The sequence below is a fragment of the Schistocerca gregaria genome, chromosome X, assembly GCF_023897955.1.
Source record: "Schistocerca gregaria isolate iqSchGreg1 chromosome X, iqSchGreg1.2, whole genome shotgun sequence".
Classification (NCBI taxonomy): Eukaryota; Metazoa; Arthropoda; class Insecta; order Orthoptera; family Acrididae; genus Schistocerca; species Schistocerca gregaria.
This window is the reverse complement of record NC_064931.1, coordinates 532,339,487-532,355,937: the sequence shown is the minus strand read 5'-3', so window position 1 is coordinate 532,355,937 and position 16,451 is coordinate 532,339,487. Positions and strand designations below refer to the sequence as shown.

General features: G+C 44.5%; 1 protein-coding gene across 1 annotated transcript in view; it reads left to right on the top strand.

Moving 5' to 3' along the window:
• The window catches only part of LOC126297653 (RUN domain-containing protein 1), a 162,405-nt gene that overhangs the window by 91,598 nt on the left and 54,356 nt on the right, over positions 1–16,451 (top strand). Inside the window, exon 9 of the mRNA XM_049988736.1 lies at positions 1,504–1,702. Within this exon, the coding sequence (XP_049844693.1) occupies positions 1,504–1,702 (199 nt within the window). The remainder of the gene's footprint in view (positions 1–1,503; positions 1,703–16,451) is intronic.

The window sequence follows — 16,451 nt, the reverse complement described above, 5'->3', positions numbered from 1 at the left end:
AAAGGACTGAAGAAGAAAAACAAATTGCCCGTTAAGAGCACCACGTTAGTGTCGCTCGACTTCGTGCTTCTCAACCACAAGAGCAAAGTGAGGCAGTCCGTGATACAGCTTGGTTAGCAATACGAAATCGTCGAGCGAACAATAGAGATCAACATCCCAATGATCCCAACCGATATGCCGTTTGAGTTTAAAAGACTTCAATTTCCAATCCGTCTTGCATTTGCCATGACCATTAACAAATCACAAGGCCAATCCTTGAAAATTTGTGGTTTAAATCTGGAATATCCATGTTTTTCACATAGTCAATTATATGTGGTATGTTCACGAGTCGGAAGACCATCTGCGTTGTTTGTTCTTGCGCCTGATAATAAAACAAAAAATGTCATGTATCACTAGGTACTTAATTGAAGAGTGGAAGCTATGCACCAAAAAACATAAAGAATAAAGAGTCATTAAAATACTTAATTTTTTTATTTGTATTTCCTAATAAAAAATTGAACTTAGCATCCAAAATCTGATTATTTATTGGCTTTCAGGCAGAACAGACTTTGCTGAGTCAGCTAGTTTATGTTAAATTGAAAACATTGAGCAATGGAGTGAAGTACACTTAACCAATCTTTTCAATATAATACATTAGGATACTGTATGTTGATACATGTTAACAATGTTAACTGACATTTTCCGACATCTTTAACACACTGTGTACCATCAGATCACATGGAATAAATAAATAAATAAATAAATAAGCTGTGCTTTGATTTCATTTGAATCTGTGGTGAAGGTCTCTTTGCTGTTGGACAACTTTCTAACATGGCTATTGAGCCACAGTGGGTCTTACCCATTCCTCACAACCTACCAATTGGATTTTAGTTTAGGTTGTATAAAGTTTCATAAATATTTCAAAATTCTCTGTGGTATATATGTGCTCTAATCTAATTTATTTTCGATATTAAACTTTCATATTTATGTGATTGTGATGGTTGCTGTGTTCGTTTTAAACAACTAATTACCAGTATTTATGTTGGTTTTATGGCCTTACCATGCAATTTTCTGAAACTATAACAGTCTTCTTGTTAATGGATTTGTTCTGTTTAATCTCCAATGTAATATTTGAAATGTCTAAAGAACCTGATGCAATCTTCTTAAACTATTTGTATACTGTAATTATTTTGTCAATTTCTTAAAAATCACACCTACACCAAGTGACAATTTCATTTGAACTGTGGACCATTTCTAAATTTTACTGGATAGTTTAGTTCCAGTATTATGTGTGCAATTTTAAGTATATTACATAACTCATCCTGATTACCTTCCGATTGCTTCTTGAAATATGATTACATTATTCTTATGCTTATTTTACTTACTACATTTCCATTGCTGATAATACCTACCTGTAATAATCCAAATCTGTTAATTGTATTTTATGTGTGAAAAATAGTAGTTATTGTTAAGTATAATACCAAATGAATTCACCTGTCACCGTTCCTGTTCTTTTGCTTATAGGGATTTAAGAGCTCGATTGGAACTTGCAGTGGATGAAGTTCTGTCATTGATCCTAAACCCTGTAAAAAATGTTGATGCAGATTATATGTCAGATTCTGATCATGATTCAGCTTTACTATGCAATGCTGCATTAACATCTGCAGTTAGGAAAAAGCTTGCTGTGAGCATAAAAGATCTTTTGCAACATGGTCTGATGCCTGTAAGTATAGTTTATCACAATATTTTTCTTCCAGTAGTACATAATTTATTGAGCAAATAATTTCGGAATGAGTTTTTCTAGAGTTTCTCGTTTAGAAACTTCAGTACTTTTAAACAGCAATACTTGTAACTCTGTTTTATGGTCTATCTTCAATCGCTATCATGTAATTTTATACAATTACACTTAACTTCAAATTCTTTTACAATAAATATATTGATCATTTAGCTACTTTTAGCTTACTGTTTATTACTAATTCTTTATATGGTCCTTTATCTTTTGTGGAATGTCAACAGATTTTAATTTGATAAACAAAAACATACATATTGTTATAAAAAATTCACATTTTTATATATTAGACACAAACACAAACGTATTTAATAATACAATGATTTACCTTACTACACCTTCTTTAGGCTATGTAACATCTATTTTATTCTTTACCCCTTTTTAGTTACAATTTTATGACTTGTTTCAACACACAGTACACTACTTCATCATACTCATCTGCCTGTTTGTCATTTAGATACAGATGTGGTGGCTCTAGGTTCTCCACCAGGTCTACTTCCTTTGGTAATGAAATCCAGTGATTATTATGGGACTGAGGATAGTCATACTGTTTGCCACATTGTTGCGATGATGTTTGCCTCCTACCTTGTGCTGCTTGTGTCCTTTGTGTGCAATAAGCTTATCACTTTCACATCTGTGGACTAGTTTCATGAACTTGCCTTGCAGTGATGCCTAAAGGCCACCAATTGCCTGTATGTGTTACAAAAGGTTTGTTTCAACATAGACCCAACTTAGTTCCTCTCGTTGCATTACCAGTATATCATTGCTGTTCTGTTCATGAAAACTTTGAAAGCTATAATTATTACTTTACAAAGCTTTTACTTAACAATGAAACATAACTATCAATATTCTTGAGTTTGTTCAGTCATATTTTGTGCTGATATATTTCTAGCTACTGAATATCGCACTTACTGGCCTACTTATACTTTTACTTTGTCTCTATATCTATATATTAGTCATATCTATTCTGGGACTCTCGGCTGCCCAGTACAGTGTTCACATACAAACTACAAAACTCTTCACATCATTAGCATTAACCCCACTCCAGCACTTGGGGCAGCTCAGTCTCCTTTTACCTCTATACTTGCTATTGACACTAATGTAGCTTTCTATATTGAGCCCAAGTGGCTGCATGGTATCTGTTTTCCTATTTCAGCTAGTATTATATACTGCTTCTTTAATTGTCAGTTGTTAAAATACCTTCTTAGTGAAGACTGATACACTGCATGTACATCAGTCTGTTACCTCAACTTCACTTTGTGTGTTAGTTTACCCTCCAGTTTGAACACCATCTTTGAAGTTAAATCTTCCCACACTCTTATCTTTGACACAATTCCAATCTTATTCATAGTACCAGGTCCTCTGGTGACTTTACTATTATCCCAGATTCACTAGTTTTCTTGCAGCTTTATCTCTTTAGTTTGTGCTGCCCTCCTTTTTACTCTGGCCTTACGTTCATTTACTTGCTTGTTCCTTTTATGTCAACTTTTTTATAGACTTGGCATTTAATATATACCTGCTTTTTAACACTTTAATTCTCTTGCTACTTTTCTCTTCACATTTCAATTTCACTTAAGTCTCCATATAAACCTAATACTATACAGCTAAAAAGAAAACAGAAGGAAGGATTGTTCTAAGCAGCTGAGGGGCACACAGTTGCCTTACTGTGTAGCTTCCCAAATAATGGGAAACTCCCTAAGCTTTCCTTAGCAGAATAAAACTTTCTCCGCCAAAATCCTTTTTCTTGCCTCTGACGCACAATTTATATGTTCTGCTTTTGCAACAGGTTTACTCATGCTATCAGCCCTTTCTTTTTCCACTGCTCTCAGCCTTTGTACATTAATTAGTTTACTACTTCGATCTCCATCCATTTCTTCTGGATATGTAATGTCCAAAGTTCTCATTTTCTCACTTGTGTGGTTTACGAAGGTTCAACTACAGCCTTTTCCTTTTCATACAGTTTTACACAACGCATATCAGTGGTCACATCACAACAATACATATTCAAAGAATCAACCTGTAGAAGCATGTTAATGCTCAGCTGATGATAATTAAAAACATGTGTTCAATTACATCACCATTAAACTGAACATGTAGTGTGGCTTCATGACAAATTGCCTTTGACACCTTCCCATTGCTCCAAAGATTTTGTAAGGCCTACCATGTCTGTTGTGTTTGGTAAGACTTTGAAATACTCTTGATAAATCACTAAAGTCCCTGAACCACAAGTTATGAGTAGCTGTTACTCCAGTCCCTCTACTAATACCTTCACAATAGGTTTAATTCCAGATTTCCAGATACTGTTGCCACTGGCTCTGCTTCAGATAACGAAGCTTTAATTACTGCTTTTCTATAAAATTTTGGTTTATCCAATTGATTTTTAGGTTTTACTCTTGCTACAGACAAACATTGACCCACTTGAAGCATCCTGTCATGAAGTGACAAGTCATATACCACTCAGCCTGGGAGTCTATAGCAGTACAGCCTCATTATCTAGCCTTAACGGCAGTTGGAATTCCCATCAAATATGAATATATAATGCTGCTTTCATCCAGGGGCACTGTTGAACTTTGTAATTTTTTCACTAGTTCAAGTTCATTAGTCTGTACTTCAGGTGGTATCTTCTCAACAGTAATATCTCCCAAGTTCCATTTTGGAGCTCATAATTCCCATACTTTCCAACTAAATGAATGACTGTTCACTGCTGTTCCTACTGCATTGGTTCCTAGTCTGTAAATAGCCTAGTCTGTAAATAGCCTAGTCTGTAAATAGCCTAATCTGTAAATAGGCTAGTAATGCCACAAGTATCATATGCTTGAAGCTTGTTAGGAGTGTCTTGGTGCATTGAACTACCACTGCAGTGGTCACAGGCTAAAGGCCTGCCTGGCTAATGTGTTCTGCCCCCACTCTTCAAGGTCGATAACAGTTCTACCTATGCATTCAGTGGACCTATTGTCTCTGACTGCCACCAAAGTCATCTATGGTGTCACCCTGCCATAATTTGTTTTCTCTTAAACCAGTTTCATTCAATGCTAATTGTTTTCATATGAGGCATGTCCAGAAAGTAAGTACCGTTTTGTTCTCTAACCACCACAGCACTAGTGTTGCAGTTCCACACATTCACACTCTCCTGTCTTGTTCATTGTCATTCCACCAGTGCTCTTACAGCTGGATTGCACTGTGTTTACATTTGTTGGTGATCATACAAAAATTTTAAGACGATTTCTGAGTCTGCTGACTGTGAAGTGCATTCTGTAATATGGTTTGTAAATTCAAAGAATGTTAAGGCAACTGAAATTCATTGTCAACGTGTAGAGATTTATGGTGAAAATATGATGACTGATAGAATGGTGAGAAAGGGGGTGTGGTAATTTAACAATAGCTTTCTGCTGTCAGTGATGGTTTGATTAAGAAAATGAGTGAGAAAATTCGTGAAAACAGATGGTTCACAATTAGAATGCTTTGTGATGAGTTTCCATGAATGTCAAAAATTGTTTTGCATGAGACTGTCACAAATCGCTTAAATTTACACAAATTGTGTTCCTGTGATCAAAAAAATGCTTACAGATGTTGACAAAACAAAGCAACAATGGAGTGTTTTGACATCTCTTACCCAATACACTGATGAGGGAGATGAATTCTTAAACAGAATTGTGACCAGTTATGAAACTTGCATTTATTATATCACTCCAGAACCCAAACAACAGTTGATGGAGTGGTGACACTCAAGATCCCCCCCCCCCCCCCCCAAAAAAAACAGAAGCTCCAGACTGCTTTGCCGAAACAAAATATCATGTGCACTGTGCTTTGGAACAGACAGGGCATTCTGATTGCTGTATTCCTTCCCAGAGGTAAAACTGTCAGTGTGTTACAATTCTGTGAAATGCTGAGAAAACTTCAGCATGTAATTCAATACAAAAGGCGTGTAATGCTCAGTCAAGGCATGGTACCGCTTCATGACAACGCACGTCTCCATTCTATTTGGGTCACTCGAAACTTTGTTTGTCAACATGGTTGGGAGCAGTATGATTATCTGCTGTACAGCCCCAGTCTTGCATGTCCTGCTGTGAATTTGAAGCATGATTTTGGAGGAAAGCCCGTTGACGATGATGATGACATGAAAAACAGTGTTCCGCAGTGGCTGACTTCACTGGCTGCATGTTTCTATGAAGAGGGCATAGAATAGTTGGCTTTCGACTATGACAAATGTTTGAATAATGTTGGTAACTATGTAGAAAAATATTTTAAGAAATGCTCTTGTAAAAATAAATTTTGCTTTGAAAAAACGTTTTTATGAGTTTTTTTCCAAAGCGCTAATTACTTTCTGGAGACACTTCGTAATATTGGGACATCAGATCTCGGTGACTCAGGCCCATGCTGAGACACTGTTTAGTTTAACGAGTCGTGTGGAATATGTTGAGTACCATATTCCAAGTCTTCACTGTGACTCCCATTCAGTCATCAATTGTGTGAGTTTTGCATACTGCCATAACTACATGTCACACATAATTGCCGACTGCCATCTTGACCATCTTGCCATACCTGTGTGTTCTTATCCCCGTCATATTATCCATGCAATTGCTCAGCCCTTTTGAGGAACCGGACACAATTCTCACAGTTATCATGCAACACTGCAGCCAATTCTCTCAGAAAATAGAATGGTAGCTTATGCTCTGTACCCATCGCAAACAATACTGTCGCCATACCTGCATCAATATTTGTGATTCTCTTCCACCAGTACTCATAGAAACCCTTTATAGCTATGCAGTCTGATTGGTACCTATTCCTCCTCCAGAAATCTACCAATAATTCTCTTTAAAATTCAGGAGACCAATATTCCTACAAAATTTCCCACAAAACTCACTCAAATCATTGCAAGTATTTGCGCTGTCATTACCTCAACAAACTGCATCACCTTTCAAATGTCCTAATACAAAAGAAATTTGTTCTTGTGTCAAACAACACACTGGCAACATGTCCATGAATTCCTGTATAAATAATTTTGGACTGTACTTTACCCTGAGCATTGAAGTAATTGAATTTGTCACAAGTAAAAGCTGCTTTTGTTGAAGTAAGAAGCTAATGCAGTGCTAAACTTTTTGACAACTTTAAAATTTAGTGGTCTTTCTTGACCAATTTCTCATCAACAATATGATTATGCGCAAGATGCTCTTTGTGAAACGACTTTCATGCAGTTCCTCTCTGTTACATAATTGCTAAAATTAGTACACTACTCAAGCATAATAGTGTTACTTATCTTAGCTGAGTCTTTGCTGACAACCTCGTCATATACTGCTTGCGTTAATTCCATGTTCTCTGTAAAAGTGTGATAGACAGCTTCATTAGCTTCCAGTTATTTCATGACTCTTAACTCAGTCCTTTGCTCATGTTTCACAGTTTTGTCGCACAGTACTGTGTTCTGTGTCCACTTTTGAAACAATAATTTTTAACTTCAAATTAACATGTTGTTTCAGTTTTACTTTAATTGGACAAACTGGCTTTCAGTGTTGTTCTTGACTTCAGATTTTAACATTTATATTTCAGTGGAAACATGAGTTCTCATTCTATCAATCTCTGTTTTTACATTTTTAATCTATGTTTTTAAAGTAGAATTGACCTTATTATTATCAGCATTTATCTTGTCATTGTCTGTTCACAATTTTTCATTGTTCTTTGCAACACGGGCTTGAGATTACTTAATGTCTGAATTAATGACAACAGTAAAACATCCTGCCTTTGGGGTTTACATCAGGAAACAATTGCTCCTCTGCTGCATCTGTCACTGCATGGACATCATCAGCACCACTAGGCACTGAATCACTCATATTGTGCCCAATTGTTTCAATTTTGACTTGCACTACTGACACTATACTAGGGGATTCTACCACTGTTTCCTCTCCATTCTATACCCGCGTTGAGTCCATATCGGGAATGAAAATTTTATCACTGCCCTGTTACTTCTTAATTCTATCCATATGAGTAATTCCGTCAGCTTTACCCTGTGTAATGGAATTTCCTGGGTTTTTATTCCTATTGGTCATTCTTTTCTGAAGTGTTACAAGTGTGTCCAACTGTTGGAAAATAATCTGAGATCTTAACTATCAAAGACTTCTGCTCCGGACCACTTGTAGCTGCATTGACTGCTGTCGCTGCAGTGGTGAGATGCCGTCCCACTGTGTGAAGAAGCCAGGCCGTGTTGTGAGTATGTCACTGGCCTTCTGCATCTGTATTTCCTGCAAACACATTTTATGATCAAAAAGCCAATCCTATCTGCAGTCTCCCATTATAAGGGGCAAGCCCTAATCACCAGTTGTTACCTCTCAGTGTTGCTTCCAAAATCCGCAGCCACACTTAGAGAATTCATGACAGATTTACTCTTTCAAAAGCAGTATTTCATACTGGTTCTCAGCAGCACAATACTTCGGATTGAAACATGGTTTACTTCCCCTCTGTTATGAGATTGATACGGCTTAGCAGTTTGGTGCTAATTACAGTAAAACCTGCCATACACAAACCTGCACAGATAAATTATTCCAGCACTGTCATACACTTCTTTACACCAAGAGAAAGAGCCAGCCAGGAAACTCAATTCTGCAGCATAATATAGAACAACCTGCCTGGTACAGTAAGTTGAGGACTAACAAAGGTGCATGACTTAGCTACAACACAGACTTACCTTCTGATGCTGCACACTTGAAGTCCAGTGCACATACTCGAGATGTTAATCTATCTGCCACTACCTTTGATGCCTTTTTTTTCTTATGCTGCTCTCCCATAAGTGAAACAATACTGAACTTAGCATGAGTACAACAACACTCTGGAATGTGTGGGTACACCATTAAAAAAAAAATAGCAAACTAGTCTGTTAAAATCAGATACCCCCCTGTGGGTTCGGGGGTAAGAATAGGCCCACGGTATTCCTGCCTGTCGTAAGAGGCAACTAAAAGGAGTCTCAAACGTTTTGGCCTTGTGAGATGGTCCCCTAACGGGTTTGACCTCCATCCTTCTAAATTTTCCGAAGAGCGAGCCGATTGAGGAAGGGCGCCTTATAAGGAGCGATGTGTCCATCATGCATTCCCATCTCTAGCCAGGTTTGTCGTCATCGCTTAGCAGTCCCGCTCACCTACCATCTCTTGGGCGTGGATTTGTTCTTGGGTGCAGTTTATTGCAGTCTGCTATGCTGTGTCGCTTTATGCGCCAATGACGATATTGGACTACATCACCTGAAATCCAGCACGGTAGCCAGTCCGTTGTGGTGGGGCCGCCATGTACCCTGTTGGTTGTAGCCCCCTGACTACACAGGGATCGCTCTGCTGATGCCAGCGCCGTTAAGTAGATGCCTATCTCCTTGGGGCATTGGGACTCCCGGCAATTGCCATCCTGCCAGGTGGTCGTTGCTGAGGCTGGGTGGCTCCCGTGGGGAGGGCCCTTGGTCGGAGTAGGTGGCATCAGGGCGGATGACCCGCAATGAAGCGTGGTACATCATCTCTTGCTGGCGGCTGGCCGCCAGCAGTCTCTAAGCGTTCCAGGGCTCAATACAACGCAACTACATATGACCCCAAATTGTTCCCCTCCCTGGCTACACCATGGGAGGAACGAAAGACTAAGGATGCCAGCAAAACATACTTGCCCCGCTACCTGGTGTGTACGAGAGCTGATGGTGAATCCTTTACATCCATGAAGCCTCAGTTCTTCGTCGAGCACTTAGAGGACAAGTTCGGGGAGGTGGAGTGCTTGTCCAAAATGCGCTCAGGCTCGGTTTTGATCAAATCGGCGTCTTCCGCCCAGTCCCACCGGTTACTCGATTGTAACAAGCTGGGGGATGTTCCGGTTACAATCACACCCCATAAGAGTCTTAATATGGTCCAGGGCATAATATTCCATCGGGACCTTCTATTGCAGTCCCATGTCGAGCTTCGCGCCAATTTAGAGCAGCGAGGTGTTCACTTCGTCCGGCGCGTACATCATGGTCCAAGGGATCAGCAGATTGCCACCGGTGCCTTCATCTTGGCCTTCGAGGGTGATACTTTACCTGAGAAGGTCAAGGTGATGGTCTATCGTTGTGACGTCAAGCCATATATCCCTCCCCCGATGCGGTGCTTTAAGTGCTGGAAGTTCGAGCATATGTCTTCCCGCTGTACTTCCAGCCTCACATGTCGAGATTGTGGACGCCCATCACATCCCAATACTCCATGTGCTCCGCCTCCCATCTGTGTAAACTGCGGAGAGCACCACTCGCCTTGCTCGGCGGACTGCAGGATCTTCCAGAAAGAGCGCAAAATCATGGAGTATAAGACCCTGGACCGCCTGACATACACTGAGGCCAGGCAGAAGTTCGAACGCCTCCATCCTGTTCGAAGACTGCCTCTTACGCCGCGGCTACTACTGTTATGGCCCCATTAGCTCTCCCTCAGACTGCCACCTCTCAGAGCCGGAATGCTACACCTGCCCCCTTGATGGTGGGGGGCACTTCACTCCCTGCTGCTCCTGCACTACCTGCCTCAGGAGCAGCAACCCCCCAACCATCGGGGACATCAGTCCCCACTTCTAAGCTGGGGAAGCCTCAAACTTCCCCAGCTCGAATAGCACGGAAAGGGTCCCTTGGGTCCCTTCCTTCCCAGGTTTCCGCCTCTGGGAAGGGTGACGTCAGCCAATGGAAGAAAAGCAGACCAGTGGCTGGTCGCAGGGCTTCCCGTCCTCCTCCGTCCCGGAGACTGACTCGCTGGAGCCCTCCCAGCCAATGAAACCCAAGGACCAGAGAGACAAGACGAAGAAGAAGACCTCTAAGGCCAAGGAACACGCGGTGGCATCCACCCCACTGCTCCCTACAGGCCCTGCGCCCGTGGATAAGGTGGAGATCCGGGCGTCCGCTGAGGACCTGGATCTCGCCGGACCCTCAGACACCATGGAAGCAGATTGTACTGGTCCTCCATCGGTGGCAGCAGGTGACCCAGTGGCGTGATCTGCCTCCTCGGTCCCTTCACACCTTTTTCGGACATGGACAAAGCGATACTCCAGTGGAACTGCAGCGCTTTTTTCCCTCACCTTGCTGAGCTTCGCCAACTCATCAGCAGTCACACTTTCCTCTGCATTGCCCTACAGGAAACTTGGTTTCCGGCAATGCGGACCCCTGCCGAACGTGGGTATCGGGGTTATTACAAGAACCGGGCAGCTTATGAGAGGGTATCTGGTGGAGTCTGCGTCTACATCCTTAACTCTGTCTACAGCGAATGTGTACCTCTTCACACACCTTTAGAGCCTGTCGCTGTAAGGATGTGGACGCCTCAGCCTATTACTGTCTGCAGTTTGTATCTTCCGCCAGATGGTGATGTCTCGCGTCATGTGTTGGCTGCATTGATAGCACAACTGCCTCCTCCTTTTGTGTTACTGGGCGACCTTAACGCCCATAACCCCCTCTGGGGTAGCGCCACGATTACTGGCCGGGGTAGAGATGTCGAGACTCTTCTCTCGCAGCTTGACCTCTGCCTCTTAAACACGGTAGAGCCGACACATTTCAGCGTAGTCCATGGCACATTTTCGGCCATCGACCTTTCTATCTGCAGCCCCGGACTTTCACCATCCATCCACTGAAGTGTCCATGACGCCTTATGTGGTAGTGACCATTTCCCCATCTTTCTGTCACTACCACAGCGTCACTTTTCTGAACGCCCCTCCAGATGGGCTCTGAATAAGGCTGATTGGGGCTTGTTCTCCTCTCTCGCCACTAACGCACCTCCTTCCCAGGACACCATTGATGCGGTGGTTCAGTCGGTCACCACCGGCATCGTTTCTGCGGCGGCATCTGCGATTCCCTGTTCATCCGGGTCCCCTCGGCGGAGGACTGTGCCTTGGTGGGCGCCCGAGATCGCAGAGGTGATTAGAGATCGCCGGCGGGCTCTTCAACGCCATAAGCGGCACCCGTCCTTGGAGAACCTCATCGTTTTTAAACAGCTCCTTGCCCGTGCTCGAAGCCTTATTCGCCAACGGAAGCAGGAGTGCTGGGAACGGTATGTTTCCACCATTGGCGTCCGTACCTCTGCATCGCAGGTTTGGGCTAAGATTAGGCGACTCCATGGCTATCGGCCACCTGCCTCTGTCCCTGGGCTTTCGCTGAATGGAGTGGTGTGTCCTGACTCCGACACGATTGCGGACCGGTTAGCAGCGTATTTTGCTCAGTGTTCCGCATCTACGAATTACCCACTGGCCTTCCGCTCCCGGAAAGAGCGGTTGGAAAGTTGGAGGCTTTCCTTTCACACGCGCCACGCGGAGTCATACAATGCTCCTTTCAGCGACTGGGAATTCCAGAGTGCACTATCTGCTTGCCCTGATACGGCTCCTGGGCCAGACCGCATCCACAGCCAGATCCTGAAACACCTCTCTGTGAATTGCCAGCGACGCCTCCTAGATGTTTTCAACCGCATCTGGGTTGAGGGTGTGTTCCCGTCTCAATGGCGAGAAAGCATCGTCCTCCCCATGTTGAAACCTAGCAAGAACCCACTGGAGGTGGACAGCTACCGCCCCATAAGCCTCACCAACGTTCTTTGCAAGTTGCTAGAACGTATGGTGAGCCGGAGGTTGAGTTGGCTCCTCGAGTCTCGAGGCCTTCTGGCTCCGTCTCAGGGTGGGTTCCGTAAAGGCCGCTCTGCCGTCGATAATCTGGTCTCCCTAGAGTCTGCCGTCCGTACGGCCTTTGCACGCCGCCAACATCTGGTTGCCGTCTTCTTCGACATGCGGAAGGCGTACGATACGACTTGGCGATATCACATCCTGGCCACACTTCATGGGTGGGGTCTTAGGGGCCCGCTCCCTATTTTTATTCAGAATTTTCTGTCGTATCGTTCCTCCCGCGTGCAAGTTGCTGCATCCCATAGTTCCTCCCGGGTCCAGGAGAGCGGGGTCCCACAGGGGTCTGTCCTCAGTGTCTCCCTGTTTTTAATTGCGATCAATGGGCTCGCTGAGGCGGTAGGATCGTCCGTTGCAGCTTCGTTGTATGCAGACGACTTCTGCCTCTACTACAGCTCCGCTGGCATTGCAGTTGCTGAGCGCCAGCTGCAGGGCGCTATCCGCAAGGCGCAGTCGTGGGCTGTAGCGTACGGCTTCCAGTTTTCGGCCGCTAAGACCTGCGTTATACATTTCTGCCGGCGTCGCACGGTTCACCCTGAGCCACGCCTTTACCTTGACGGTGAACCTCTTGCTGTGGTAGAGACGCATCGGTTCTTGGGACTGGTATTTGATGCCCGGTTGACTTGGCTGCCTCATATTCGGCAGCTTAAACAAACATGCTGGTGGCATTTAAACGCTCTCCGTTGCCTTAGCCACACCAGATGGGGTGCCGATCGGTCCACCCTTCTCCGGCTGTATCAAGTGCTGATCCAGTCCCGCCTTGATTATGGGTGTGTGGCTTATGGTTCGGCATCGCCATCAGCATTGCAATTGCTGGATCCCATCCATCACTGCGGGATCCGACTCGCCACAGGAGCATTTCGAACAAGCCCTGTTGACAGCTTACTTGTGGAGGCTGGTGTTCCTCCATTGCGGATCCGGTGCGACCGACTTCTGGCCGCTTATGCTGCCCACGTTTGTAGCTTGCCAGGGCATCCCACCTACCGTCTCCTGTTCCCGCACTCGATCGTCCATCTTCCAGACAGGCGGCCCCGGTCAGGGTGTACGATCGCGGTTCACATCCGGGCTCTACTGTGTGGGATTGAGTTTTTTCCTCTCGCGCCTGTTTTCCGGGCCAATCTCCGTCTGCCCCCTTGGTGTGTGCGCCGACCATGCATTCGGCTGGATTTGGCACAGGGTCCGAAAGACTCGGTCCCTCCTCCGGCCCTCCGCCGCCGCTTTGTTTCTCTCCTTGCCGAGTTTCCCGGATCTGCCGTGGCCTATACCGACGGTTCGATGGTCTCTGGTCACACTGGTTACGCTCTTACTCTAGAGGATCATTGTGAGCAACGGTCGCTGGCACCCGGGAACAGTGTATACACTGCCGAGTTGGTTGCTATCTATCGCGCCCTAGAGTATATCCGCTCCCGCTCAGGTGAGTCCTTTGCCATCTGTAGTGACTCCCTGAGTGGTTTACGAGCTCTTGACCAGTGCTTTCCTCGTTCCCGTCTGGTGATGGCCATCCACGAGTCGCTCCATGCTCTTGCCCGTTGCGGCCGCTCTGTGGTCTTTGTTTGGACCCCAGGTCATGTCGGCATCCCGGGTAATGAGCGGGTTGACATGCTGGCTAAACAGGCAGTGAGTTCACCGGCTCTGGAACTCGGCCTTATGGAGTGTGATCTCCTGTCACTTTTGCGCCAGAAAGTGCTTGGTGCCTGGGGTGACGAGTGGCGCACCCTGCCCACGCCCAACAAACTTCGGGTGGTGAAGGAGACGACCGGTGTGTGGCGCTCCTCCATGCGGGCCTCTCGGAAGGACTCTGTCTTCCTCTGCCGGCTGCGCGTTGGCCACACGTGGCTGATGCACGGCCATTTGTTGCGCCAGGAGGACCCACCGCTATGTCGCTGCGGGGCAGCTCTGACGACGGTCCACATTTTGGTGGACTGCCCGCTTTTAACAGGACTCAGGCAGACGTTTGCGCTGCCTGATACCCTCCCAGCCCTTTTATGTGATGACGTCGCTATGGCGGACCTCGTGTTGAGTTTTATTCGGGCAGGGGTTTTTTATCGTATGATTTGTGTATTTGTCCTTTTATTTCCTGTATTGACTTGGGCCTTTGGCCTGTGGTTTTAAACTGTGGGTTTTAATGTCATTTGGTGGTTGGCTTTTCCTTATTTTCATGGTCAGCCAACCACCTTCACACTCGGTGTGATTTTAGTTCCGTTTGTCTGGTCTTTGTCTGTCTTTCTTGTATTGTGTCGTCCCTTGTCTCAGTTCTCCGTTTTTAACGACTGACAGTTTTTATTTCGTGTGATTTTATCGTGGAACAAGGGACCGATGACCTTAGCAGTCTGGTCCCTTCAATCCCACAACCAACCAACCAACCAAAATCAGATACATCGTTGAGACACTTTTTCCTCCAATTAGTATGGTATGCATGTGTTATCACATTTTTGCAAAGCTAACCATAGCACTCACAAGAATTCAAGGAGCTTGTGACACCAAAACTAATTCAAAATGATAAACTAATTACGGCCTACCAAATTTGTTACTCACACATACCATTATGATTACTGCACTGCTCTGCCACGAGGAACTTGGATATGAATTGCCAGGATGGTTTTGGATCTGCTGGCAATAAGTCACACAATTTCTCCAGGACACAAAATACTCTACCATCAGATGTTACCATCAGATGGCCATCAGCCATAATGAATCACAACACTGAGAAAGTACACAGCTAAATAATGAACATTATCGAACTTAGCAACATTTGGGTGAGTGATGACGTATGATGCGCTATACGCTTTCTTCAATTAACCCATCTCCACCTATGTCTGTAGATACTGTCACCACCAAAATTACTGAAAGTACTGCCTATGTTACTATACATATTCAAACTTGGTTACATCATATGAACAAATACAAAACTTATGAAGTAACTAAGGTGGACTGTCATTTGACATAGGTTCTACCTCAGGCAATCCCCAGTGCATTCTCCTCTGGGAAATTCCATCTCAAATCATACAGGCCAAGAGTGAATGTGTCACATCATTACTTCAAAGTTTTTTTGGAAAAAAAGTGTTGAAGTTCCACAAGACACCACTCAAAAACTAACTATATTATGAGAAGGAAAGTTGCTACTCACAATATAGCAGAGATGCCGAGTCACAGATAGGCACAACAAAAAGATTTTCACACTTAAAGCTTTCGGCCACCGGCCTTTGTCAACAACAACAACAACACACACACACACACACACACACACACACACACACACACACACACACAGTGCAGTCCCAGGCAATTAAAACCACACTGCGAGCAGCAGCACCAGTGCATCATGGGAGTGGTGACTGGGTGGGGGAAAGGAAGAGGCTGGGGTGAGAGGGGGATGGATAGTATGGTGGGGATGGCGGACAGTGAAGTGCTGCAGGCTGGGTGGCAGGCAGGGGAAAGGTGGAGAGGGAGGAAGTAGCCGAAAAGGAGAGAAATAGAGAGAAATAAATAAAAAAGTAATAAAATAGAATAAATTTAAAAAAGACGTTGTGGTGTCAGAATAATGGCTGTGTACTGCTGGAATGGGAGCAGGGAAGTGGCTGGATGGGTGGACAGTGACTAACGAAAGTTGACGCCAGGGTGGTTATGGGAACGTAGGATGTATTGTAGAAAAGTTCCCACCTGCACAATTCAGAAAAGATGGTGTTGGTGGAAAGGATCCATATGGCACAGGCTGTGAAGCAGTCATTGAAATGAAGGCTATCATGTTTGGCAGCGTGTTCAGCAACAGGGTAGTCCACTTGTTTCTTGGCCACAGTTTGTCCGTGGCCATTCAAGTGGACAGACAACTTGTTGGTTGTCGTGCCTATATAGAATGCAGCACAGTGGTTGGAGCTTAGCTTGTAGACCACATGACTGGTTTCACAGGTGGTGGGATTGGTGATGTTAGTGACCCGACTGGAGTAGGTGGTGGTGGTGGTGGTGGTGGTGGTGGTGGTAGGATGTATATGGGACAGGTCTTGCATCTAGGTCTATTACAGGGGTATGAGCCATGAGGTAAGGGATTGGGAGCAGGGGTTGT